Source organism: Apaloderma vittatum, unplaced genomic scaffold (assembly GCF_000703405.1).
Source record: "Apaloderma vittatum isolate BGI_N311 unplaced genomic scaffold, ASM70340v1 scaffold4217, whole genome shotgun sequence".
NCBI lineage: Eukaryota > Metazoa > Chordata > Aves > Trogoniformes > Trogonidae > Apaloderma > Apaloderma vittatum.
Genome location: NW_009724357.1, coordinates 17,969 through 45,453, shown reverse-complemented (window position 1 = coordinate 45,453; position 27,485 = coordinate 17,969). Strand labels below are relative to the sequence as shown.

The following is a 27,485-nucleotide window of genomic DNA, read 5'->3' as shown; positions in this document are numbered from 1 at the left end:
CAATATTGTGTGTAAGAATAATTCTGTAAGGAAAATGTTTACTTGATTGAATATGTTCGTCTGGATATATGATGTGGGATCAGTGCATGTTCATGCAAATTCCTCTATCAGTATTTTAACTGTATTAGCACTGACTCATTACTTTCTGCGTGATCTTGCCACACTTGCACTATCTGCATAATCTATGCATTATTTACTGTCTCACTTATGAGTATTTGTTATTTTGCCCAAATTTTTTAACTATGAAATAGTAAAGAAAATGCCTAAAACCCCATAAAAATCCTTGAAAGCAATCAAGGACACTATTCTTTAAAAAACTGCCACTTTTAACGTCCTTCTTGGCACAACGCTTTACCTGCCCAGGTGAATCCAACTGACCCACCTGAGCAAATAGTGTCCCTACCAAATCTAGATGCATGTGGCAATAATGCTGGAGCACAGTATTCAATTTACTTTCTTCCATGGGAATTCATTACACTTCTTAATTATATTTTTCACTAGTTTCTCAAAGTCAGGCTGAAAGATTTATACTAACAAAAATATTCTGTGGAGGAAAAGGTAAATTATAGGGAGGTTTTTGCATTCAAAGACGGTAAGATGTATCTTTACACAGCATCTCAATTTAGGGGAAAAAAAAGAGGTACAGAAGCTATTTTAAATTCTTTAAATGAAGTTAAATGCAAGGGAGTGAAATCACAACACATTAGCAACTGATTCATTTATTTACGAAAAATAATTATATAAAGTCTTGAAAAAATGAAACATTCATATCAAATGACTAATAGCTAAAAAAATACAATTTTATAACAGAAAGAGTACCTTCAATCAACAGCTCTTGTCCATGACTGCCCAGCAATGTTCGGGATAGAAAAGGGGCAAAGTCAACAAAAATTTCTCGCAGGAGAGGGGCCACCTTTTCTAAAGCTCTTTCAAGCTTTGCAGTGATACTGTGGAAAAACAGAGACCACGTTTGGAAGAACATTTAACAATAGAAATTATGTCAAATCATACCTGGTTTCAAATGTTGCTGTAAGCTTCTTTAGAAAAGAGGATGATCATAATTTGATTAAACTTTACAGTGTTTAAAGGGCTTTAAGTAAATGCAAATGTCATGTCAGAGTCAGCAGTGTGTCAGCCTCATAAATTCTACAGCATTACAGAGTACTCCAGAACAAATAACATTTTTATTCTCATTTTCAAACATGATAAGGAGAATGGCACTTATTCAAGTGTAAGTCTATTTCACCTACCTCAGCTTATATATTGTTATTTTACATATATTTGAAAGCTTGAAAAGGCAATCACAAGTAACTTGCTTTTTCCTTTGAGCTTTCAGATAACAATATTTGGCATTGCAACACTAGACAAGGGAGCGTATGAGGAAGCCTTCTAGCACAGGTATCAAGAAAACCAATATTCTTCAACTTTGAGGGAACACAATCCCACTTTCCCTTTGCATTTATACTTCTCTGCCTGCTGGGGCTACATGGTCTTTGAGGCATTAAGATTCCTTAATTTCTACTTGTACAGTGAGAAGAGGGGTTGTGAGTTCTGTTTGCTTTTTAAATACCAGAAATAATATTCCTTTGTGTAAGGATAGAAACCTAGCAATAGTATGCCAACAACAGCCGTGTGCTAAGGATTGTACTTTTAAAACTTGTCAGTGCACAACAATTACGTCCTGTGAAACTCTTATGGCAAGGTTAAAAATCTGTGTTAATCTCAGAGAAGTGAATTATTACTTTAAAATAGAAATGAAATTATACACATATTCTAGTCTACCAAGGTTTTCTGCTGTTCTTTATCAGAATGCTGGTGGCTGAAATGAAAACCACTGCTGCTTGAATATTATTGGCATTTAAAAGAGCACTTATAAGAAGTTACATTTATTGACAGAATATAAGGGAATAAGCACCGATATTTTAATTTTATACTGTATCTACTATCTCTAAATGCTAAATAGATGTGGACTCTTTAACCTAGATCATATGAAGATCTTTACATTTAAAAAGAAAGCTGATGTTCTAAATAAATTGGAAGGTTTTCTTCATTATCTTAAAATTGTTTTACTGAATTCCTATAGCTTATTTTCTTTCAGTGTACTGCTTTCCCAGGCACAAATATAAACTGGGTTCAGAGTGGGTTGAGAGTAGCCCTGAAGAGAAGGACTTGGGGTGTTGATAGATGAGAAGCTCAACATGAGCCGGCAGTGTGCTCATGCAGCCCAGAAGGCCAGTCGTGTCCTGGGATTTATCAAGAGAAGCGTGGTCAGCAGGTCAAGAGAGGTGATTCTCCCCCTATACTCTGCTTTTGTGAGACCCCACCTCTAATACTGCATCCAGTTCTGGTGTTCCCACCATAAGAGGGACATAGATCTGTTGGAGCGTGTTCAGAGGAGGGCCACAAAGATGATCCAGGGGCTGGAGCACCTCTGCTATGAGGACCGGCTGAGGGAGCTTGGATTGTCCAGCCTGAAGAAGAGAAGACTCCAGGTGGACCTTATAACTGCCTTCCAATACCTGAAGGGAACCTACAGGAAGGCTGTGAAGGGACTTTTTACATGAGAGTCCAGTGACAGGAGAAGGGGAAATGGATTTAAGTTGAACGAGAATAGGGTTAGAATGGATCTTCGGAAGAAATTCTTCAGTACAAGGGTGGTGAGACTCTGGACTAGATTGTCCAGAGAGGTTGTGGATGCCTGCTACCTGGAGGGGTTCAAGGCCAGGTTGGATGAGGCCTTGAGCAACCTGGTCTAGTTAAGGGCATCCCTGCCCATGGCAGGAGGTTGTATTAGATGATCTCTAAGGTGTCTTCCAACCTAAGACATTCCATGATTTCCCATTTCAAATTCAGATACTGACTTTTTAATATCCTAAAGGATGATTTCATATCATCAGCCTTTGTTTTAGATGATCAGTTTAAGTGAATTTCACTATGTTAAAGCCTGTATTGGCTGTACTTGAAAAGCAGGCAACTAGCTAGTTAATCTAGTCCAAGATTTTGCTGCTAGAGTTAAAAAGTATACTAGATTAACTTAGACTTCTCTAAACCATGTTTTAAAATATGCTTGCACTGTATATTGGCTTAAATAATTTTAGAGTTCATTTAACTATGAAAACGAGACTACAACTGAAAAAAAATCAAGTTCAAAAGTTTTTAAATTAATATTACTGTTTATTTAAGAATCTAGTAATATGGGAGGGGTAGATATGCTATTAATTAACACCCTGGACGAGCTATTAATAAACACCTTGTTATTAAATGAATAGCTGATGGATAATCTATATTACAGATCTATTTATGGGCAACTGAGAATAGTATTCTTTGAAAATGTGAGAATAAAGATCAGCACTCTTTAAAAATGCATTTCAAAGGAGAGAAATTACTATTTAAAGAGAGAAAAAAGAAAAAAACAATATTTTTTAGTTCATGTAAATCCCTGGTGCATTTACATCTTGGAAACTGACCGGAGTTCTGATCCTTCAGTTTCCAAAGAAAAAACAGAATTAAGAAATAAAGCATACATAGAGACACCCAAAAAAACACTCTAGGGAAGCAGGTAGCCCATCTGCTGCCTCTCCTGTCTACACACATGCACACAGAGCAGCAAAACACATGGATCAATCTGATTCTGCCACTGATTCTAACATCTATTATACCTTATGATGCATCCTGCAATCATAAGCAACTCCTTGTGGGAGTTAAAACCATACCCTGAAGTGGGCAGCCAACTCAGGGGCACATGGCAACTCCTTCGCCTACCTCGTGTCAGCTTTTTAGGGCAAAGAGGTGTGCACCTCGAATTTATCTCTGAAGTGAGCTGTGGCACAAGTGAACGCCGTTTCAGAATAATAATCTATTATAAAAAGATATTTAACAGGAATTTCAGAGGGTATTTTCATGGCTGCCAGTCAGTGCGAGAGTGATATTGGCTATCTCATGGCATGTATCTCTGCAACACCAACTCAGATGTGGTGCACCATTTATTTAGCTGCACAAATATATGTCTGCTTTTTTCCTCTCCAATTTAAATAGGATGCTTGTTTGCTCAGAAGATGTTGTGTCTCTCTTTCCACTTGCTAGTGCTCCATTGCCAAGTTGTGCTTACATTCCAACTCCATCATTACTGAGCAATATAAAAGGCCAGTCACATTAATACTACACTATATTATATAATTACAATAATGCATATTAAATGAGCTAAATATAATTTAATTTTTGTATGCATGAAGTTGTAGGAGGAGAAATTATAATTAATATGAAAAGATAGAACTTGTGTACCTCATGTTTTCAGCTGAATCCTCGGGCATTGGAGCAACAGTTTGGACAGCTGGGAGATTTTTGCTGGTAGCACCATTCACAAAGCTGGATGATGAAGAGGAAGAAGAAGATCCTGAGTCTACTGCACCTGTACCCCAAAAAATACAGGTCTTAATTCAGTCAGAAGAAACATAATTTTTAGAGACTTTTAATATAGCCCCTGTCTTATTCATCTACTTTTAAGTAAGAAAATAATGCTATTTATTCTAAAATAATTAAACTATTCCATATGATTGTCATATAAATTAACATCATATTTTGCTAATATAACAGTAATAAGTTTAAAAAGCTATTGAAAATCAGGCAAAATAAATCCTTACCTCATTTTCATTATTCCCAAATTACATTCCAAAGATGAAAATATTTTTACATCATCCTGTAAAGCTTTCTAAAATAAAGGTATATTTAAGATGAGCTTGAGTGGAGAATAGAAGTTTAACTTTTTTTTTTTTTTAATATATATGCACCCACTTCTTGGCTGCCCAGTTGCAACTACAGGCAGAAAATAAAATACAAATTAAAAAATGACAGAGAAGATAGAAAATGTATATTCCTTCAGGAAGTAATGGGGGAAGCTAGTGTCTGAAGAGTATTAAGACTCTAATTATGTTTTTTTTCTGTTTCCTTCCTCATGTCAAAGAGAATTTGAAGATCTCAGAAGCAGGGAGGGCAGTGGGGGTGTGTAATTTCAATGGGTTGTGAACAGCTGCCCAGAAAAAAGATGCAGACAGAGCATACATTTATACTTTAAGTGATCTGGGTCAGAGCTAAGGGCTAAACTTAGACTCTAAATGCCAATCCATCATGTTTGCTGAAACGTTCAGCCTCGCTGAAGCAAACCAGCGAAGGCTCAGAGTGGAGAGAGCCCTGTGATAAATGCTGCCCCTGTTCTGCTGCACAGTCCTCCTGCGACACGTCGCTGCCCAGAGAGGTAGCGATGACCGACCTCGTGTAGCCAGAGCTCAGAGCCTGAGGGACTGCAACGCTACCAGAGACGAAGGGGATGGGCAAGGTTTATCCAAGTTAGCAACGAGGGGCAGAGAACCCCAGTTCAAAGCATTATTCTGCTTATTTTCTTAAATTACAGCCTGTAACTCCCTTCTGCTGGTGAGTTTTAGCAGTTGATATATCACTGTCCTTTGCTTTACACAGGTATATATTATTTTTTCAGTTTCCTGCAAAGCTCTACAAAGTGTTTATGGTTTCTTAACTGCTTAAGCATCCAGCTGATAGTGAAGTAGAAGTCAAATGCTAATAATGGTGACAAATTCTCCGGCAGAAGGGAATTGGTTTGTCTATTTATTTATTTGCCCTTATATATTTTTTACTGATTAAAGAATTAAGGTAAAGACCAGAATTTTGACTGACTCATTTAAGAAAATTTGCATTCAAAACAGTATCAAAATGCAGCAGGATTTGCTGGGCTTGCTGACACTAGACTATCTTGTGAGGCTCAGGATTTAGACTAGGAAGTGATTTATTCTGCTCTTTTAATAACGTGAATGGGAGGTAGATTGTGGCTGACATTGCAGGTTCTGACTTGAACTAAATCCAAACTCTTAAGTGCACCCAAACACACTGAGAAAGAAACAGAAAAACAGAAGGTAGCTATCGCTCCCAACCTAGGAATTGCAGCAACCTAGTTGGGAATAGGTAGCTTAAAAACCCCCTTCATATATGCGTAGATGTGTGTGCATGGGTATTTATGTTCTTTATATATTTATATTCTTTATATATTTATATTCATACATAGGTAACATATATTTTTATTGCTTCCTCCCTTCTCCTTACAAAGTCAAATTTTCTTCATTAAGGTTGTTGTCTAAAAATGCAGTAGCTAAGTTGTTTATGATCAAACAGACCTACAACTACCACATTAATAAAGAAGTGAGAATCAGTACATGAATTACAGAAAAACCTATAAAACCAATTTCTTACATAAAGAGATGAAGGAAGAAAACTATCTCCCAAAAGATACATTCAAAGCTCTAAAGAGACTTCAATAACATATATCTCATTACATTGTGACAGTGACATTGACGGCGACAGTGATGGAAGACGGAATGAAAACACAGACTGCAATCCATGAATAACTGAAAAAAAACCACCTTTTGCCCAAGTCAAAGATAAAACTGTATTTCTAGAGTATCTGTGACATAATGTAAAAGCAACCGTAAATAGGTTTGGAGGGACATCTAGTGTTTCTAAAAAAAAAAAAGTGCTGTACAATGAAATTCTACACACTACTTCAAAATCATTAATAACATAGATAATCCCACAGACTGCAAGCATATAAACCAGAAAGCATCTGGATACTTCATCTCTATATCTCAAAGCCTGACATATATGATCACTGTTTTAACTCCTGTAGGCACAGCTTCATTAAAATTGGCAAAATGAGCATTATAATCCAATAGATATGTATGTGTTTGCAATGTGATATGAGGGTTTCTTTAACCATTGTTAATGTGTTTAGCATTTCTGAAATGTTGACATAAAATTCAAATATTTAAAAAAAGCTTGGAAGGGAAGGAATTTTCAAGCTATTGCTTAAAAGAATTCATCAATAAAGCTCATTCAGATGAATTCAGGCATAAAAGGCTTTAATAAAGAAGTTCAGTACACATATAGCCCTAATTAAATCTGATACTTGCTCAAATTCAATTGAATCAATACTTTTACTTTCATCAAGCTTATCCACAGACTAGGAGACAAATAGAGTCGTATTTTAAAAAAAAAAAAAAAAGCTGTATAATCTACCAAAAAACTCCAGCCTTTAATCCACAGTGAATATACCATGGTATCTGCAATACTGTCCTAAGAGCAGGATTGGGGAAATGACTGATTTTTAAATGCAGTTACTTACAATGAAGAGCTACTACATTCCAGCCAAAACAGTTGAGATATTTAATCAGTGAGAAAACTGAAAAGCTTACGCTATTCATTATCATTTGGAAAACAAGGTTTCCAATGCAGGTTACTTTTTGCATGACATAGCAGTACCTAAAAGGAAATCCATTCAAGGTTAACAGAAATGGCTACACAAATGGAACTGTTCATAAACATTATTCAAAGCATTCATTCCTCTCATCTGCCTCAGGATAATTAGATTTTACGATTTTTTGTTATCCTTTGAAAAATCAAAGTTCTATTACCAGATATTAAAGGTAATCTGTAAAAGGAAAGAAAAAAAAAATGAGTGTGCTTCACATTATTTCATGAAGCAGAAGGATGCGAAAAGCTTCCCCTTCCATTTTTGGTAACCCCAGGGAGATTTTCACTTTCTTAACCCTTGACTGAAGTTGTGATATCCTTGAAGAGAGCTCTTTTCTCAAGTGCTTTTGCTTAGTTTAGAAAGAAAACAGACCACAGCCAGACATTTCAAAAGAGTTTAAGTAAACATCAGTTGCTCTCAGTAAGGACTCATTTCTGAATGGAAACCACAGTCTCTATGGTCAAAAGGCTCCTTCATGACAGACAATCCCTTTATCGCTATTATAAATAACCAAAATGAGAAGGCCTTGTCCTCATTCTGTAGGTCACAGTAAATGATTACTGATAAGATATGACTGGAGTTAAATCAGGGAGGTTCTTACCGAAAAACCTTCAAAAAATCAGAATATAATTTTCATTGACAAATAGTTATTGCCCAAAATATTAACTATCCACAATCCACAAGCTACTTACTAAGTGGCTAGATGTCTTTACTTTCTTTGACACATAAAGTATATATCATACAAACATCTGCAGATGCAGAGCAGTGGAGAAGCTAGCTCATTTCAGTTCTAAACTACACTTATAAAAGAGCACTAAGGCTTTTTATTTACTTTTCTAAGGCTGTGCACATCCAGCATGCAATATTATAAATGTACACCAGGAGAAAACACAGTCTCTAATAAAGGCCAATTAATCTTTCCACATTTTTATTTTAGGACAGAAACAGCAACAAAAAAGATGATAAAAAACCAAAACACTGCTAAAAGTAACAAAACAAACAACAAACAAGAAAAAATGAGGGTCACAAAAATATTTAAGGACAATACCTGTTGTATTAATCATACTTTTTGGTGTAGCTCCTGTTGCAGCAAATATATTAGGTGTACTACCCGGTGGCAGTCCACTCCCAGCCGTGGCAGCTCCAACGGTGGTCACAGCCAGACTACCTGGAGGGGGTTTCTTTACTGGTACAACCACACTCCTGTGGACAAAGAAACAGCAGGTTACTAAAACTGCACAACGGAGTCACCAAGAATTTTTTATGGTGGGATAAGCTGTTTTGTAACACCGTTGCTGAGAAACATATAATAATGTCAATTTTTTTAACCTATCTGAAATAGGCTAAGTCTATGTTAATGGACCCTAAACTCACATTCCTATCTTTTTCCTGCAGTTTCATGTGATTCTGAGAAACTTGTCTCTCAGCACCCAAAAAACGGAAAGACCTCACCACTTCATTGATACGTTGTGAATATCACTATCACCTGTACTCTAGATTGGTAAAGAAAATTTTTAAGTGTTGGACACAAAGGAGACATACCAGCAATCTATATGCGTGCAGTCATGATGAGCATGTTCATTTGTTGATCTTTCTGAAGTTACCTAAGATTCACTTCAGGTTCACTCTCTACAACTACCTGAAAGGAGGTTGCAGTAAGGTGGGTGTTGGTCTCTTGTCCCATGTAACAAGTGATAGGACAAGAGGAAACAGCCTCAAGTTGAACCAAGGGACATTTAGATTGGACATCAAGAAGAATTTCTTTACTGAAAAGGCAGTTGAGCATTGGAGCAGGTTTCCTAGGGAACCGGTTGAATCGCCATCCCTGGAGGTGTTTAAAAGACATATAGATGTGGTGCTCAAGGACATGGTTTAGTGGTGGAGCTGGCAATTCTCCGTTAATGGTTGGACTTGATGTTCTCAAAGGTCTTTTCCAACTTAAACAATTCTATGATTTTAAGATGACTTTTTTTTTTTGCCAATCATCTGAACATTTGAACACTGTAATTGATTCTTCAATATCATGCACATACTGATCTTGCAAATAGATTTGGCTAAGAAACATGACTTTGCACTCAGTTTTCTGGAAAACTTTCAAGGTCATTTAAATCAACAGCACATGATGTAAATTGAACACCTAAAATGCAATACAGTAAATATTTGCTTTTGCAATATTGCTATCATGTCCATTTAATAATAAGGTTTAAAAAGCAGTCTTGAGAATTTAAAGTTTTTAAGAAGACAACAGGGCCTCTATACAAAAAACCTGACATATCATATGTAGAGAGATAACATTGCATTCAAACACATTCTCATCTAATCTTAAACTACTTTATTATTCAAATCTCAAAAGACTCGCTCTACATGTTAAAAAAGAAGAAGGAGGAAAGTATTACACAGACATTTAATATTTTTTCAACAGCGGACATCGGTCAGAGTGCAAGACAACTACATTTACATTTTTCCATTTTAAAAAACTGCTCCTAAAAAGTTTATTTCAGTAGAAAAACTGAGCGAAAACCAATCCTGAAACAAACCATATTTGTAAATGTTAAAAAACATATTTTCATCATCATATACATGTTTTCTGGTTAAACAGATATGCTTTTCCTCAAAACTAATAATTGTTACCAAATAAAGGCAAGAAAATGCAACTATTTTAGGTAATAAGGCCACAATTTCATCTAGAGTCTCCTTTGGTAATTATTTTGTTACAGTTTTGTGTAAATATATGTGCAATACTGGATCAAAAAGTGCAGAACAATTTCTGATAGCAGTGTAGTGTCTCCATATACATCTAAATCCTCAGCCTGCCTGGGTTTTGAAGATTGGCAATGCAAACTTTATTGATGATGCCATTTTGAGAATTATGTATGTACACATATATATGTACGAAACAATCCATAAGCATTTTTTCTCACTCTTTTTAGAGAGGTAACAGTGCCAGTTACATCTCTGCATTCTGAAAAACAGAAAAGCAATTCTAACATATTGACGGATTTCTGTCTCCTTCCATTTACATTAGGAGATTAGTTTGCACAATGCAATAGCTATCGATTAAGACATGTGACTCTAAAATAAGTGCTTTGCCTGTAGTTAATAATCTCTTACAAATGTTGCTGATATGAAGTGTTTACACAGCAGCAGCTACAGGTGAATAAAGCTGTGTCTCCATGAGTTGAATTAATTTGTTCCATAACACCATGAAACTTCCCCAAATTAGCTCCTATCCACACAAAAAAGATCTCTAGCTCAATTATTACTTCGGTTAAACACTTGAGTTCTGGTTGCGCAGGAACGCTGAGGAAGTACTCAATAGCAGAGTCCTTGTAATGTCATAGAAATATAAAGAGAAATTAGGATTCGCATCTTAAGTGGGAGCACCCCTTGATTATATGGATTTCATAAGGAAACTACCATCATTACCTACAGTACCTTTGGGGAGAGCTGCAAGAGAAAGGCTAAGATTAGTGTGAATGAAAACAGGACTACTTGGTTGCTGACGCACAAGCAGAGACACTGCAGAAAATGGCATCTTAGACAGGACTAAGCTAATGGCACAGAGATTATCGGGTCATCAGGACCACAGATGTGTGCAGTTTCACAAGATGACCAGACCTTGGAGACAGAAACAGTGATGACTCAAACAGGTGGAAGAGGACAGAGAGAATGTTGGTAACTCCATAAGGGTAGAAAAGGGCATATCCAAAGACTGAAAACAGTTGCCAACCTATGAAGAACCCAAGAGATGTAAGGAAGACTTAGCAGCTGGCATCCCAGGCTCTCCATGTCATTGCAGTTGATTCTGGACCTAGCATCTGGACACAAGTATGGGGAGTGCCTAACTGCTGGACAGATTCTTTAAACATACATCCATTCTAGTGTCTGCAAATGTGAGACGGAGTGTGAGTGAGTGAGATTTAAGTGAGTGAGTGGGTTTTAAGTAAATTATTTTTCCCCTCCTATGAAGTATGGGGAGTGCCTAACTGCTGGACAGATTCTTTAAACATACATCCATTCTAGTGTCTGCAAATGTGAGACGGAGTGTGAGTGAGTGAGATTTATTCATTTCCTATGAAATCTGGTATTGACATCTCCTAAATTACTGATACAATTGCTGCAAAAGTATTTTATATTTTCCGGCTACCCTTCCAAAGAAGAAGCAGCTAAATTCAAGGTCTTCCGCCTTATCTTCTGACAGCTCAGTGGTCTTTCAGAGACTGAAGAAGATCACCTAACTTTCCACAGAAAAGACTACATATGTCAACTTCACTCCTCAAATAGAATAATTTGTGTTGGAAACAGAATAGTTTGTGTTGGAAGGGACCCTTAAAGGTCATCTAGTCCAACCACTAAAGTACTGACCTCCCATAAAGGCAACAACTCTTTTCTTAGGAGTGCAGTGTAAAAATCAGTTCCCATACCAAGAAAGAACAATCCTGCCCAGATTAAAGAAGTGCTAATGCTCTACATATGGTTGGCATTCTTTTGTAAGTCTGAATGAGGGCATTAACACAGGTTAGTTATTAAATTACAAATTATCAAGAAACATCAACAGAATCCTCTCAACCATAAGGACAGGCAAAATCACTGAGACATTATCATCCCAGACTGAAAGAAAATGCAGCTTTCTGATATGTCATACATGGTGACCTTGTCAAAATGTCTCATTTCTACTGATAAAACAAAATGCAGTGAGTGCATACAGAATGACATCCAGATCAAGAGACTGAAAAACTCTACGAACTATACGAACAACACAACAGAGCAGTCAAAAACGTGCAAAACAGAGGAATAGTGGAACAAGAAAGCTGAAAGAGGATGACTGATTACTTTCAAGCAAAAAATCAGCTGATCTTAACCAATTAAATAACTCCAACAGCAGATACAGTGAAAAAAGACAAAACAAAACTAATCAGAGCATAGTATGAATGGAAGAAATAATTTAGATAGATGATAGGTGCTAGATGTATCTGTCAGGCATTCAGTTACTTCTTTCAGGAAGGAACAGAAATATACAGACTAGACAAAAAGTTTATATACACACCCATAATTTCATTTTATGCCTTGTTTTATACAACATATTTCACACTTCCTTAATGTCCCAAACTGGTCCACATCACGGTCTCAGATGATCCCCTATGATTTAGTCAGCAAAAGCTTAGCAGTAATTTGCTATAGCAACTGATTTTATTTCTCTGCTCACTGAGTGGTTTACAATTCTAAAAAGGATTGTGACTACTAATCACTATTCTGTTACTCTACAAGTGTGGTTTTCAAATGGTAAACCTAAGCCTGAAGTCATGGTAATTCGTATCATGCTTAAGATGCATGTTGTTGGTTTAACTTGCATACCACTTGTGCATTGCAGGTTCATTAAATAACCTGAGCAAATAGGTACAGGATTCTTCTGGGTTTTAGAAATTTGCATGAAATAGCTAGATAGAAAATAATACTATCAACATGTTAAACTGCAAAAAGAGAAAATGGAATTGAAAAATTCTCAAATTAACAAGAAGGTTAGCTACCCAGTCCTGGTGCCAGACAAATCAGGTTCTGCAGCACTACAGTTTCTCTCTCTGTGATCCATATTCTGTATCTCTTTTCCATTTTAAAATTTAAAAGCCTTCCAACCTAATCACCCTGATCAATCAAGAGGTCAGAGATAAGCCTCTGATACTGGATGTCTTATGCTACCTGCCTGAGCAGCAGCAATTAAATTAGAACCACTTTATGCTCTTCTGGGATATGTGAAACCTCTTAAGGATGAATTAATATTCTTGCTCCTCCTTTCTACATCCATAGCAGTAGAAAGCAAGAGGATTTTCAAGAATTTTTTACAGAAGTGTGAAATAGCAACTTCTGCCAGATGTTTCAGAATTATTCATATTCATAACTTTCAGAAGTTATTCATATTCTCCCTACCTATGAGCATGTCCAGTCCTTTATGAAACATGCATATTGCTGATTACCCACTGTTCTTCCTGATTTCAGGTCTAGATTGTGATTTGTGTAACAAGTGATTGCTAGCACGTACGAACAACATATTTTGAATCCTACTTTAGACAACCTTCCATTAGGCTGACTATACTAAGACAATATTCATCCAAACTCAAGAAGGAAAGACATAACTCAGAGTCAACAGCCATGGAGGAGAAAAACTGGATTTGAAAAATGTGATGTATACTGAAGACATATGGAAGGCTCACAGAAGGACATAATCTTTGAGACTTGTGTAAATTAAATCTTAATGCTGAATGTCCAGATATTATGGATTTTTTCAATTATTTGATATCACACAGTCATCTAAACATCCAAATCTTGAAAGTAAAATTATCCTAATCTACTAAACAAAAATTGCTTGTTTTCAAATAGAAGAAAGGGAATCATTTCAGGACAAAGCCATGAAGATCAGTGATCTCTCTCAGATCAAGTAGGCAAGCAAATATTTATCCCTAATGAAATTCCCAGTCACTAGGACCTCCTTTGCATTCAGGACAAACTAGCTCAGGCATCTAAAATTATCTAAAATATTGATAAGAAACAAGGAAAAACTATTAAGACATTAAAAAGGTAACAAGAAAGGTGAATGGTCTTGGCTGAACAGCGTAATTGGAAACACTGGAAATTTTAGAAGTTTGAAGACCATGAATAGAATATAAGTGAAAATGTCATGTATTAGATGCCAGAAAAGTCACTGAGTAAAGAAAAAAAAGAAGAAACAATCATGTACAGACTGAAGATGCTTAAGGAACCTAATCCTAAATATATGCTGCAAAAAAACCCCCCAAATCCAAGAGCTAAAAAGCATCAGCCCTATAAAAATCAATATAGCCCTAACAGTGATTTTACAGAGGCCTATTGGGGTAAAAAAGCAAGACAAAATCTGGTACAATTTTCATCTGTATATCTAGTATATATAAAGATGTAAGACGTACTTGTATCAGGAGTGTTTCTCCTGATAGAACACACATAAAACTTCAGTTGAGATTTACCTAGAGCTCCATGCTTAGGAATATGAGAAGATATACATCACATAGGTCAGAAGAAGAGTTTTGAAAGAACTACCTGCATAGAGATTGGTAAATGATGAACAAGAGGAATATTATTACAGCTTAACACAAAAAAAATATGAGGGTTAATATACGCAATTTTGGTTGACTTAACCTATTCATAAATTAAGGACAAATTAATTTTAAACAAATAGTTGAGGTGCAGGTTTGCTTCCGCCTTGTCCCTCATTTTATTTAGGAAATAAGTGACTGTCTAAGAATACAGACAATGTAACTTCAGCTCCATTCTCTGTCCAACATGATCTGAAATCATATCTCCTATTCTCTGGATTGTATTTTAACTGCCACCTTAGGAAAGACATTCTCTAGAGAGAAGCTTTGAAGTCTTTCCTTTGGACCACAATCTCCACTGCACAAAGAATAAACATATTACTGAGAGTGAACTGGAACCCCAGATGAGTCAATTCACAAACTACTGATTAGGTTTTTTTTATTCAGATGTTCACAAACTACCATCAAATCGAAGTAATGGGGGACACAATGACGAAAGTACAGACAGCACTTTTAACTGTCCCTTCCTGATTCACGGGAAAGGTGCCCTATTTTCTCCAATTATGTTTCATTATGAACTTAAAACGTAATCCCTTCTGCTGGGAGAAGGCTAACACATGTTTATTCATAACTAATTTTTTCTTAAGTTTTCAGGAAAATCAAATCTATTTTTTGGTAATCATCCTTTGAAGAATCTAATAACTGTAACAGGAATACAAACTCCTATTTTAGCTATTTCATTCAAATGACTGTGTAAAACAGGGCATATCAATGATCTCCCAAAGGCAGGCAATGATACAATAGATAAATATTGAATTTCTCCGTTTGAATCTTCAGTGAATCTTTTCTCACAGTTCTTGTCCTTTTCCTATTCTGTCAATCAGTATAAAAAATGAAAGAATTATTCTAGTAAAATACATAGATAGTCTGACTAGTTCTTCTAAATATAGCCAACATGCATGAAATGCACTAAACATACTTTTTTAGGATTTTCTGTCTCTCTACTAACTGCTAGGACATCTATGAGCCACAACTGGATTTCACAAGATGTCCACCTAAAAGCATATAAATACCTTTAAAACTGGCCCCTTCTGAAACAAGGACCTTCTCTGAGGAAAAATATCCACAACCAAATAAACCAAAAAACCAAGACTAAATTATTTCAAAAGCCTGTCCTTCAAAATATTTTGTAATATGCTTGTAAAGACTTCACTGAGTGTATAAACTATGCAAACCCATAGTATTCCCATTTACAAAGTGATAATGGATTAAAAGGGAGTAAGGCATTCAAACGTAGCAGAAATAACTGATGTTCTCATTTCCAGGAACTCAAGATTTTCTGCTTATGCAAGCATGCTTCCTTTTGAAATAATTCTGCGAAGTACAGGAAATACATGTAAATCACCTCACTTTGAAAAAATAACATGAGACAAATCACGAGCACTCTTGATTTCTGTAACAGCATCTCTCTAAAAACTCTCTTATAGAAAAAAAGTAGAATGGAACAAACGTAAGCTTTAGAATGCAGTACTGGTTAGAATCACAAATCAATTCACAGACGTTAATGGTCTAGGTTGCACCGATTGGGACAAATGCAAATCGACAAAAAACAGACACAAGAAATCCCCAAACCCTAAAAATCAATAACAGGAACTGATTTTTGTCAGACAAAAGATGAGAAAGCAAAAAGGAATTATTGGTGAGTTATGCTCCATTAGTTGCAAATCTAGGTAAAATAACCCTTTGTGTTTGCTTCTAAAAATGTCATCCTGGATGCCATTTTCAAGGAATTCAGCCTGATGTCAAAAGACATGTCATAACTTTGAGGATCCAGGCTCCAATGTCCCAGAAATCTGTTTATATAGCTCATAATGTAATTACAGCTACCTTAAGACAGATGAGGCAGAAGGCAGCTATATATTGAAAACTAATTGAAAAATGCAGTTGTCCAGAAGCACTTGTGGGGAAGAGGTCTCTGAAAAGCTGCTCAAAGCTTCAGAGTTTGAAGAGAAATTTTTGATGTTGTCACTCTCAATCTATTGAAGAGCTGACAGACAATCAAACCCGTCTGGCTGGCTGGCAGCTCATTTTGCTGGCAGGTGGCAAACAATTAGACACACCAATTTGTGCCTCCTGATGACATTAAAGCATGAAACTAAGTTGTATGCAGGGCCTAGTGATTTGTGTGAAAGCATTTCAAAAATAATACTCTTTGCCGTGGCAACTCATTTCAGACTGCCACCTCCCATTACGGCTTTGAGCGGTGAAGACGACAGACTTGAGTTACGTGCGGAGCATGGCCGCTTCTGTTCAATCCGTCATCAGCGCCCCTAGAGACCTCAATCCCCTCCTTTCATCAATATCACCTCATCATTTACATTCGATAGTACTTGAACTGCTGCATACATTAACTACACACAAGTCCTGCTTGATAAAACGTGTTGGACACATTTTCTGCTTTTAGCTTTCATTTATAACTGCACAAATTCTATAGAAGCCTATTTTCTCTGTAAATTCACTGTAGCCTATCACACAATGCCTCTTATGAACATATTAGCAACATACAATTAAAATTAAAAGAACATGCAGGGAAAACCATGTCATGTTAAATGATGAAATAGAATTCTTAACTTCAATTCTATTTACAGGGGGTTGCTTTATATGGCATTTACCTGCAAGTAAGATCAGTGATTGTACTAAAAAAAATATTTAAAACAACAAACATACTGTTATTTTTCTACTAATTACTTATCAGCTCAACTCCTCTTTTACAAAACACTCAGGCATCAAATCCAAAAATAAAACAAAACAAGGACTGTCTTCTGATTAAAGTAAAAACATTTCTCTAACCTCTATTTGCTTATAAATATGGAATCACTGTAGGTATTTTATAAAAACTGAAACAAATAAAACCTGACAAAACAATACACTTCACTGCTCATGATTCTCCCTAGAGAATAAACATGACCAATAGCCACATTGCTCAGTGAAGTACCAAAAAGCTGCATAAACCACAGCAATAGAAGATACTACAGAAATATTGCCTACAGGCACAGTGTTTGCTTTAAAAAAATATGCAGTGTGTATTATTCAATTGTTATTTTATATCAGTAAATAGAACTATATTTTCATGAGGAAGTATTGGAAAATATTCATGTTGTAATTCTTTTCAGGTTTTCAACGATAATTGGGATACTATAGGCCAAATGAAATTTTCACAAACTACCACAAGCTAAAACTCATGTTGCTTTCTTGAATAATATTTTAATTAATTCTAATATTATTTCAATATAGTATTCCAGGTTCTCTTTCTCTAACCTTTGTTTCATACCACCTGAAAAGTTACAGGGTGAGAATCTCTACCTGCTCCTCCTTTATAATTTGAAAAAACAAAAGCGACACCACCACCAATCTTTTGCCCCCAAAGATTGCCACAGTGGTCAAGTAAGTATTTTGAAAATATGAGCAAAATGCTCAGAGAAGTATTCACGTGAACAGTGGTCCTCAGTCAGTAATGCAGCCATGAGGTGCAAATAGCTAGTTGAGGTCCTGTGGGCTAAGAACATCAGGATTTATATCAAAGCGGCCACAGTTCAATAACATCTGTTTAGTTGCAGAAAAGAATTTAGCATTTTTGATCTGCTGGGACCTGCCTGAACCTGCCAGTTGTCCCTTCATAGTTGTTGGTTATATTGAAAAGCACGATCTATCTCACTCGCCAAAATCAGATGGCAGAATCATCTATTGAACTGTCTTGACAACGTTGATGTAAATAGGTCTTCTCTTTGCTTGAACTTCAATCATTGCCACTTTTGTTTTACTGAAGAAGTAAGCAATGCAAAGGGCTGAAATGGTACGACACACGCTACCAAGCTAAAAACACAGCTCGGTGTGAATCATGGAATCACAACCTGGTCAGCAGGGTAACAAGACAGGGAAAAAACAAACCATTAAACTCTGCAGTAAACTTACTAAGTATAAAATGTCTTCAAAATCTGTAAGCTCTAGACATGAAGTATCTCTCAAATAGTTCCATAATTCTGTATTAGCAGCTACAGCTCATGATGTTCTGAATCACATTGTTGCAAGAAGAATCTAATGGAGATGCTCACACTAAATACAGCTTATGGCCAACCAAATGCAGCTCTTTAGAGATTTTTACAAAGCTTTTATTTACAAATGTAGAATAAAGCTCATCTCTTCAATCATCTTGATATTAAGTTCCCCTAACAATACAAAAGGCAGCTCATAGGATGATACACTCCATTTTAATTTAGGTGTCCAGCATTTTTTGCAATAAAAACAACAACCCTCTGAATGAAGATTTTTTTCAGAATAGAATAGAATAGAATAGAATAGAATAGAATAGAATGGCCTAAGCTGGAAGGGACCTTAGAGATCATTTAATGCAACCTCCCTGTCATGGGCAGGGATGCCTCTCAACTAGATCAGGCAACACATGGGGACCGAACGAGGGAGGTTCAACTAAATCTTAAAACTAAATTTTCTGAAGAGGTTCACCTAAAGTAACCTTTAGGTGGTTACTGTTAGGTGCTATTAATTCTACATGCAGCACAAATTTTTATACCACTTCATGTACAAGAATGCTTTCTAGAGTATGACGGTTCCTCGCAGAGGATAAGGAAAAATTTCTAATTGTATAGGTTTTTAATTTCACATTGAAACTACTCTAAAATCAAAACATGCAGATTGACGACCAAAAAAAAATCCTCTTAATGAAACAGTTGCTAAATAACCTTTCTCCAGAATGGCCTTAAGATCTAAAATATTTTTAGAAAAGGATAAATTAATTTCTCAAAGTTTCACTCACTATTTTAATTTAATCTTTGTTACAGCAGATGCTGTCTAATTGTTTATTGAATTATTTCAGAAAAGCAGCTTTAGTACTAATATACATACAGTCAAAAAGGCATCAGCTTTTCTACGGCATTTATAATGAAAAAATATAACAAAAAATTCTAAAATCCTTACATATCTTCTTGCGCTTTACTGTTTACATTACATTTAAAACATTGATTGCATGTTGTTTTTCTTAAGAATTTAACAAAATAATTTCTGATATTTTTGCAGGCTTTCTGTGAAAGCAGATCGATCTTTCTCACAAATTACCACAAAGATTATTTCCTCAAGAACTTTAATTTTTATACCTGAATGATGAATATTTCTACAATTTTGTTTAAAATTTTGACAGGTTTTACCATATCTTTGAGGTAAGTCTTGATTCCACTTTTTATCCTTTTTAAAAACTTTTTCATGATGAAACTGCAGAGATCTTGCCATACTGGAAAATGTAACATCTACACTCCTAAGACTTAGCTTTTTGCACAGGTTAAGATTGAACCCACAATGGATCTAGTTACCCTTCTTCTGGAAGGATGCTGTCCATTGCACATCTTATCACAACTTCTATGTTGAGGATAACTGAGATGGACTGGACATTTAAGGAAAAGTATATTCATTAGAAGCTGGGAAGCTACAGCCTAAAAGGAGAAACAAAAGACTCTTTGTGGCAATGTTCAGCAGTTTATTTTTAAACATTCACTTTTGAGTGCATTTGCTGTTTAAAGATCTAAAAGGAAACTCGTTTCCACCATGACCATGCCAACAATTTGCCATGGTCAAAGCATTTCAGTACCAGAAAACAGTGCAATGATGGATCGGATTAAGACTTAAACCATTGAAAGAATATTCAACTGAATTTCTGCAGTCTGTTCTATATCAGCATATATTACCCATCCTCCTCACTAAAATGCTGGTTTAAAGGAAAAAAAAGATTTTATTGCAAAAATACTTCTTTACAGCAGGCTCGTTTTCCAAGTACCTCATAGAGATTTATTCGCTGCCGACAGATTGAAACAAGGTGAATTACTTTTTTCTATACAGTCCATTTTGGTAACACAGAAAAGAAGAAGTAATGCATCTGTTTTTTAACATAGTCTAATACCAACTAATAGAAGAATAACCATGTTTAAAAAAAAAATAATCCTTCAAAGTCCTGAATTATATCAATATGAAATAATGAATCTAGCCATATACCTGTCAAACGAGTGAAACTGCATGGGAAGAATGGCCTGAGCTTCTCTCTTCAGTGCAGGATCTGGGTAAGGGATCGGATCCGGACCACACTCTGCAATTTCCACAGGGGCTGCCACAAGACTTTTCAGTATTTCCTTGACATTGATGCCTTTACTTTGGCTGATACTGGATATCGATGATGCAGGTTTCAGGATTTCACTGGGGCTTTCTGTTAAGCTCTCCTCAGATTTCTTCACTTCTGAAGACAAAGTAGACAAGAGCTCGCTCATAGCATCAGGGCCTGTGCTGGTCTCCAAGTCAGTCCCATTCAAAATACTGGGCATTTGTTCATCTCCAATTCCAGAATCTGTATGAGGAATAGAGCTTTCCAGCTGAATATCTTCAACTGGTGTTGGCGTTTCCTTATCTTTGATATTTTCTGGAAATACAGTTGGTGTCTCTGCAGTGAAATAGAGATCACGAACAATATTTATAACTTAGCTTGATTTTTTTTTTCCCTAAAAATGTGATCATAGGGTTTTAAAAGATGGAAATGTGATAGGAAGCCTACAAATCAGTAAAACTCATTTTACATATGAAACATTTTGCTTTCAACAGCTGTTTGTCATATATAAAGGCTTGGAAGACGGAGCCCAAAGTCACTAAGCAAGCTCAGTGACAGTTAGAAATTACAGTTCACACAGTAACCAAATCGCAAAATACTGCCAGTAAAAACAACATTAAAAATTATAATCTATAGACTGTATATTTATATGATCTCTGAGACTACTAGAAGAGAACAATGCAATCACTTAGGCTTTAGGATTACTAGAAAATTTAGTCTTTTTATTGCTGTCAGTAAATATTAAGCTTGCACTCAAAAGAAAACTGCTAGACCTTTTGTTTGCTTTGTCTTTTGTTGAAAATCTGTTACACACATTTTAATGCAAATATCAGTACCTCTAATATAGATTTATTTATATATGAATGAAAATAAGAAGTGTTATTGTTGATTCTTTAGATAACTCCCCCTTCCCCACAAAAGGTAAAATACTGTAATCTTTTCAGGCTAATGTTAAGAGCAAAACAATTATGTCTTTATAGACACAGGCAAGTAAAATCTATTGAATTTGGAACATTTTCAGATTGAAGTGGACTTTTATAACATCTTGTAAACGAGAAAAGTAGACTTCTCTTAATTACTTCAGCGAAACAGACACAACTTCATTAAGTAAGAATAATTGGTTAGATTTAGAGGAAATTTAGCCAGAGTTGTGAATAACTTCCATATTCATCTTTTTGGTTACATTTTTTTAGAGCAACAGTGTGACTATTTTCAGTGCTGAGCCTGCACTGAAACTGATTTTTAAATTTATTTTCAAACTACCTTATTTTTATTGGATCACCTATCCTTATTATAAAATTTAGCTGGCTTATGTATGAAACAGGAGGAGAGGGTTTTTTTGATGGTTCCAACATAGCAGTTTAGATATTTTGCAAAATATATTACAACATACTTAGATGAAGCTCTGCCCTTCTGACTATTCCATTTAAAATGTCCTTCGGCAATATAACTTTCATAGACATCACATATTTTATTAATAATTGTTTTACAGAGTCAGGTGTAAAGTATCCATATATTTACCACATAAGTGTGTATGTATGCGTGTGCACATAAAAAATTCAATATGAAATTATTTATGTTTGAACTAACGGTAGTGTACACCTCTTCATGTGCATTAAAAAACAGATATAGATAGAACAGAAGAGGCTTTTAAAAATACAAAGCAGGATAACCCATTATAAAAAGCATTTTTTCCTTAACAGCCACAAACGCTGAAGCCACTTCCTTCTTCTCTTTCTCCTAAATGCCTTAAACACATCTTATCAAATAGATATGAGCCTGGCTTTGTGAAGCAGGAAGTACAAACCAGATTTATGAGCTGCACAAAATGCACTTAGCATCTGCTGGGTCAGGAAGTAAAAAAATCAACTCTGCTTAGTACTGCCTACATTTGGCACAGAAGGACATGTGATGCACAGAATGAATCTAATGAATTTTCTGCTTGTTTGTCTATTTATACCTCATCCATGCAAAGACAACGCTGCTTAACTGAAAGAAAGAGTAGGACTGAACCACCAGCGAGGCAGGCTGTTGCCCTTGTAATAGATGGCAAATAAAATAGTATAAGGTACTGTTATTATATAAATTAAAAGAGGATGCTAAAAAGAAGATGGTCCACTGCATGGTGAAGTTAGAGAACACCTAACTTCTGATTTCATTAAGGGAATTTCATTAACACAAAACTAAAGTCAGTAAAGCTGATGGTCGTGGAAATTCAAATACCCTAACAAAACTACAAGAAAGATCTTAATGTATTAAAGTCATAGCAACTGGCTCATAGCCAATTTTGAAACAAGCAGTCTGTGGAATAACTGGTCTAGAGTAGTAAGGTTTTTTTTTACTAAGTGGAGATAGCAACCTATGACTGGAGAATTTCAAACATGATTTTTTTTCTTTTTAAGAAAGGGAAAAAATGACCCGGAGAACCACAAGACTTTAACAGCAAGCATGATTTCAGGATTTATTTGGAGTAAAGAATAGCAATGGAACAGAATATGACAGATTACAAAAAGGCTTTCCTAAAAGAACATTTTAAATATTTATTGATCAAAGAAAATAAGGGCCAATATACTAAAACTCAGTAAAGCTGAAGTTGTTAAAACAGATAGTAATCTAGTCAGGAGAATCCAGAAATTAATAGAACGTGTGACAAGAAATTGGCTAAGAAGGAGCTATTAAACAGTTTCAAAATTTAAAAAAAAATTGGACTGAGAGAAACTATCATGGCAGCTATTTAATTTAAAATTTTAATAAAGATTTCAAGTGAAAAAGTAAAAACATTCTGGTGAAATTTGCTGATGACAAAGTTACAAGGTACCACTGATGGCCACAAAAGGATGATTGGTGATCCTTCTCTGGCAGGGGGGTTGGACTAGATGATCTTTTGAGGTCCCTTCCAACCCGTAACGTTCTGTGATTCTGTGATTATAAGAAGACATTATGACAAAACTGCATTTAATAGTGAAAAGTTATGCATCCAGTGACTAACACAGAGATGCCCATTGTAACTGGAATTCATTAATTGAAAATGATGGAAGAGAAGGACCTCTTTACATCGGTCACCTGGATACATTCAGTTACTAATACAACCCTGCCATGGAGAAGGCAAATGTGACTCCAAACTTTTCTGAATAAACAGCTCCTCCAAGAGTTAATTGGTAATGGCATGAGAGAAAGTTTTGTCAGGGTTTGTTATGGAATACTCTATACGTTATTATATTTGAGAAGGTGGAAGTGCCGCTATGGAGATCCACAGGGATCTACTGTTGTAGAAAAGAAGAACTTGGCTGATGCAGTCTGGCCAAACTAATAATGAGAGGATATACAACAGCTATCATACATGTATTTTCAGGATGTAAACCCCGAAAACCAGATGAGTTTGCCTGAGAAAAACTGAGTGCAAACACACCATGAACAAATTCAGTTTGGGAAGTGACAGTCATCAATTTGGAATTATGATTCTGGAATAGCTTTGCAGTCTGAGCAGCAAGTTCAGAAAACAGAACTAATTTTGAGATGCTATAAATAGGATTTAATTACTCAGCAGGTGGCTTGTAATCCTTTGTTCCCAAATGAGAATAAAGTGTCTAGAGAATTGCATCATTTGAAGCTAAAAATGAAAGAAAAATTTAATCTGTGGATACAGAATTTAGATATGACATACTATAAAACACACACCACTAATTAAAATGATTTAGGAAAAAAAAAATCAAAATAAGTTATTCTATATACAGGTTAAGTGTACAGATACTTGATTTCCACAGAAACCAGACTTGTATCTTTACTTTTCTTACTGTACCTCCAGTACCTAATATGAATACACTGCTCTAAGTCAATTAAGCTTAGTCTGATTTATCCCTATGAATAACAAACTCTAAACCCTACCTAAATCCAGCGTACTTACTCTCCTTCTTAAAAAATCAAGTAAGCTAAACGAAAAAGGTTTTTACGTTTGTTAGTCAAAGGAAAATAAACTCAGAAAAGATAAAACTGCTTAAAAATTGGCTCTCAAAGAACAATACTAGAAAATCAGTATTTGTGAAATTCAGATAAGTATGTCTGAAAAGATGTACTGTAAGACACTGCATATCCACAAATTTTGTTCTATGTTCATTTATGCTTTGTCATAGCATTTCTGTTGCTTTCAGAATTCAGGAATAAAGAATAACGCTTGTAAAGTTATTTAGAAAGATCTTAAACTGGTAACGTGCATGCTTTTACAAAAATCCTAAATACTCAAAGCAACTTAGCAGAATGATAAACATGAACAGAAGCAAAAATATAACTGATTGCATCTGTCTATGCTACAACATTGTGACAGTGAGCCTGTAAATTTTCAGCAAACCTCATCAGTTTTCTGCAGCACAAGGCCATGTCAGTAGACAAAGCAGAAACATTACTAGATCTAGTGATCTTAACCCTGTCAGAAATAGGCAGTTGGAAGCCAGATGCCTCCTTCTTACTGGTTTTCATTGTAACTAATGAGCTCGTCTACTACATTATGGGAAAAATATGGGCTTAAGTTAACTAAATGACATATTGTATATCTGGTGACCTCATCTGTCACGCTCCTTCCCTAAAATATCTTGTTTGCTTGTGATTTATGAAGTGTATTATAATTGTTTTACCCTACCAAGTTACCTAAATAGCTCTTGCACTGCTTCCATATGCCTAAAAAATACGAACTCCCAATGTTTATTAGCATAATAATGAGACATTTCATGTCTGCAGTGGATATATACAATATTGCCATTATAAAAAATGACAACACAAAATATTGTGCTTTTAATCTTTCTTTACTTTTTAAAAATGGAAAAGTTGTGTGTATATTACACTGTGGTGCTTTTTAATTTGAATTTCTTTAAATCTCCCCACTAGATAAAAATCAACTGAAAAATTTCAGAAGTAAAAAATTTAAAAAAATTATTGTTTTTAACTGCTTACAATAAGGCTAAAATCTATTTGATATTTGCTATCCCAAATAATTGACAAATTTCTACTGTAAGTAGTATAGCAGCATTAGGCAACAGAAGGTTTGGGGTAATCTTGATATAGGAGTTGCTGCCACCTTTCAGTCTGCATGTGTATTGGAAAATTTTACTTGTTTTCTGTATATTTATTTTAAGACATTGATAACATTCTTATTAGCTGCCTTTTATATACCCTTTTGTAGTACTCTACAAAACTTCAGGGACAGTACACTACAAGCTGAAAAAACTTTCATCCCAGCCAGGCAGTGACTCCATAGGTGCTGGAGTCAAATATTCAATTGCTAAGCTCTAGGCTATAAAAACAGTGGAAGAATTCTTCACAGCAACATCAGTCTACCAGTTCTCATATAGGAGAAGCAGCACAATTAAAATGAGATGAGAAACTAATTATGAGGACAGAATCAAAGACTAATAAGGGCCCCATGTAAATGTAGGTTGAAAGGATTAACCAGGAACAGAGTTGCAATGGAAATGTCCTTGGAGGCTGAGGCACAACAGTGAAAAGAATCACTCCAAAAGAAACACTAAGATTCCGAGCTCCTCTGTATCTGTATCTACTCTTTATCTACTCCTGTTGGCGTTTCTATTTCTGTGTGAAAGTCATAAAGAGACTAGAGTACAAATGCCCTGTACAGTGATCTTGGCCATGGCCAAACCACATCATGTGTACTCGTTTTGGCAGCCTGGCCAGTATTATTCTTTGTGTAAGAACTATGCATTAATAGGCAAATTTAGTTGTGTCCCAATAATAGTGTTCATGGGGTTCTGTTATTTCTGAAACAAGGCTATCTGAGCAACATTGTTATTTTGCAGAACTCATTTACTGTTCTAAAAAAAATAAATTAATTGAGTTTCCATGTTAATTGAGTCATAAAAAAAAAAGTAAGGAAAAAGAGCTTGGATTAGGGTGACTTTGTCATTCTTGCGCTATCAGGATTTCATCTAGAAAAATGCCTGATAAACGCAGCCTCCGTCTGTTGTTTAGCCAGATCATTTATCCACGATTCTGAAATTCCTGGCAAAGCAAAAGTGGGCCCTTTGCTTCTGGAAGAGACGGCAATGCAGCAGAACGGATTCCACTGTCAGTCTCAAAAAGCACCAGTATGAAGTGGTGGAAGTAGAGCCCAGGTCACAGCAGCATTGGGCTGGGAAAAGTGAAAGTCCCAAGCCGGGGTATCCCGGGGCTCCAACATGAATCGCTGAGGGCAGGAGGAACACAGCTGAAAACTGGGGGATGAGGGAAGGCCTGACATGAAAGACTTCATGGTGGGGTGGCAATTAGAAGCGTGCAGAGCTTGCACCAGGAGATTTAAGACAGAAGGTTGGAAATTTCTTTTTAACCAGAGTGGATTTGTGAGGCGAAAGGATATAGCTCTGCACCAGGAGAAATAGAGAGGCTCTGAAATGGGAGACAAATGGAGCAGGTGAGGGTGGGGAAATCAAAGTTGAGAAGTGATTGAAGAGGATATCAATGATACAGTTATCATCAGCCCCTTTTCACAGCTGGACATCTGTAAGCACGTTTTCTCTTTGGCCTCACTAGAAATTGCTTCTATTTTCTCAAATTCCTCAAAATCTTATCATTTGTTCTTTTCCCTGCAATCACTCCTGGACTTAGGCAGACACACAGGGCAGCTCCTTCTACCTCGACTGAAGAAAGAGTATTAAAAGAGCTACTTACGAACGACATAACTCTTCACCTGTTTAGGCAATGTCTTTAATCAATGTCTGAATTCTTCCTTACTAATCCAAACCTCTTTTAGTCAGCACTTGATAGATAAAACAGCTGTACATCAGTTTGATTGATTACCTGGTTGCCAAATAAAATGCCAGCAGTCCTCAAACTAAGCCAGGCATTAACTAAAAAATACTTAAGATAAAATGAAGAATATATGGAAATTAAAAACTGTATTAAAGAAATGTCAACTTGAGAGTATAAAAACAAGTGTTTACAT

General features: G+C 35.8%; 1 protein-coding gene across 1 annotated transcript in view; it reads right to left on the bottom strand.

Moving 5' to 3' along the window:
• Positions 1–819: 819 nt before the first annotated feature.
• Positions 820–27,485, bottom strand: part of LOC104276214 (neurobeachin-like) — a gene marked incomplete at both ends in the record, with an annotated part of 37,472 nt that continues 10,806 nt past the window's right edge. The window contains 4 exons of the mRNA XM_009872444.1: positions 820–947; positions 4,282–4,408; positions 8,364–8,518; positions 20,437–20,875. Coding sequence (XP_009870746.1) covers positions 820–947; positions 4,282–4,408; positions 8,364–8,518; positions 20,437–20,875 — 849 coding nt within the window. The remainder of the gene's footprint in view (positions 948–4,281; positions 4,409–8,363; positions 8,519–20,436; positions 20,876–27,485) is intronic.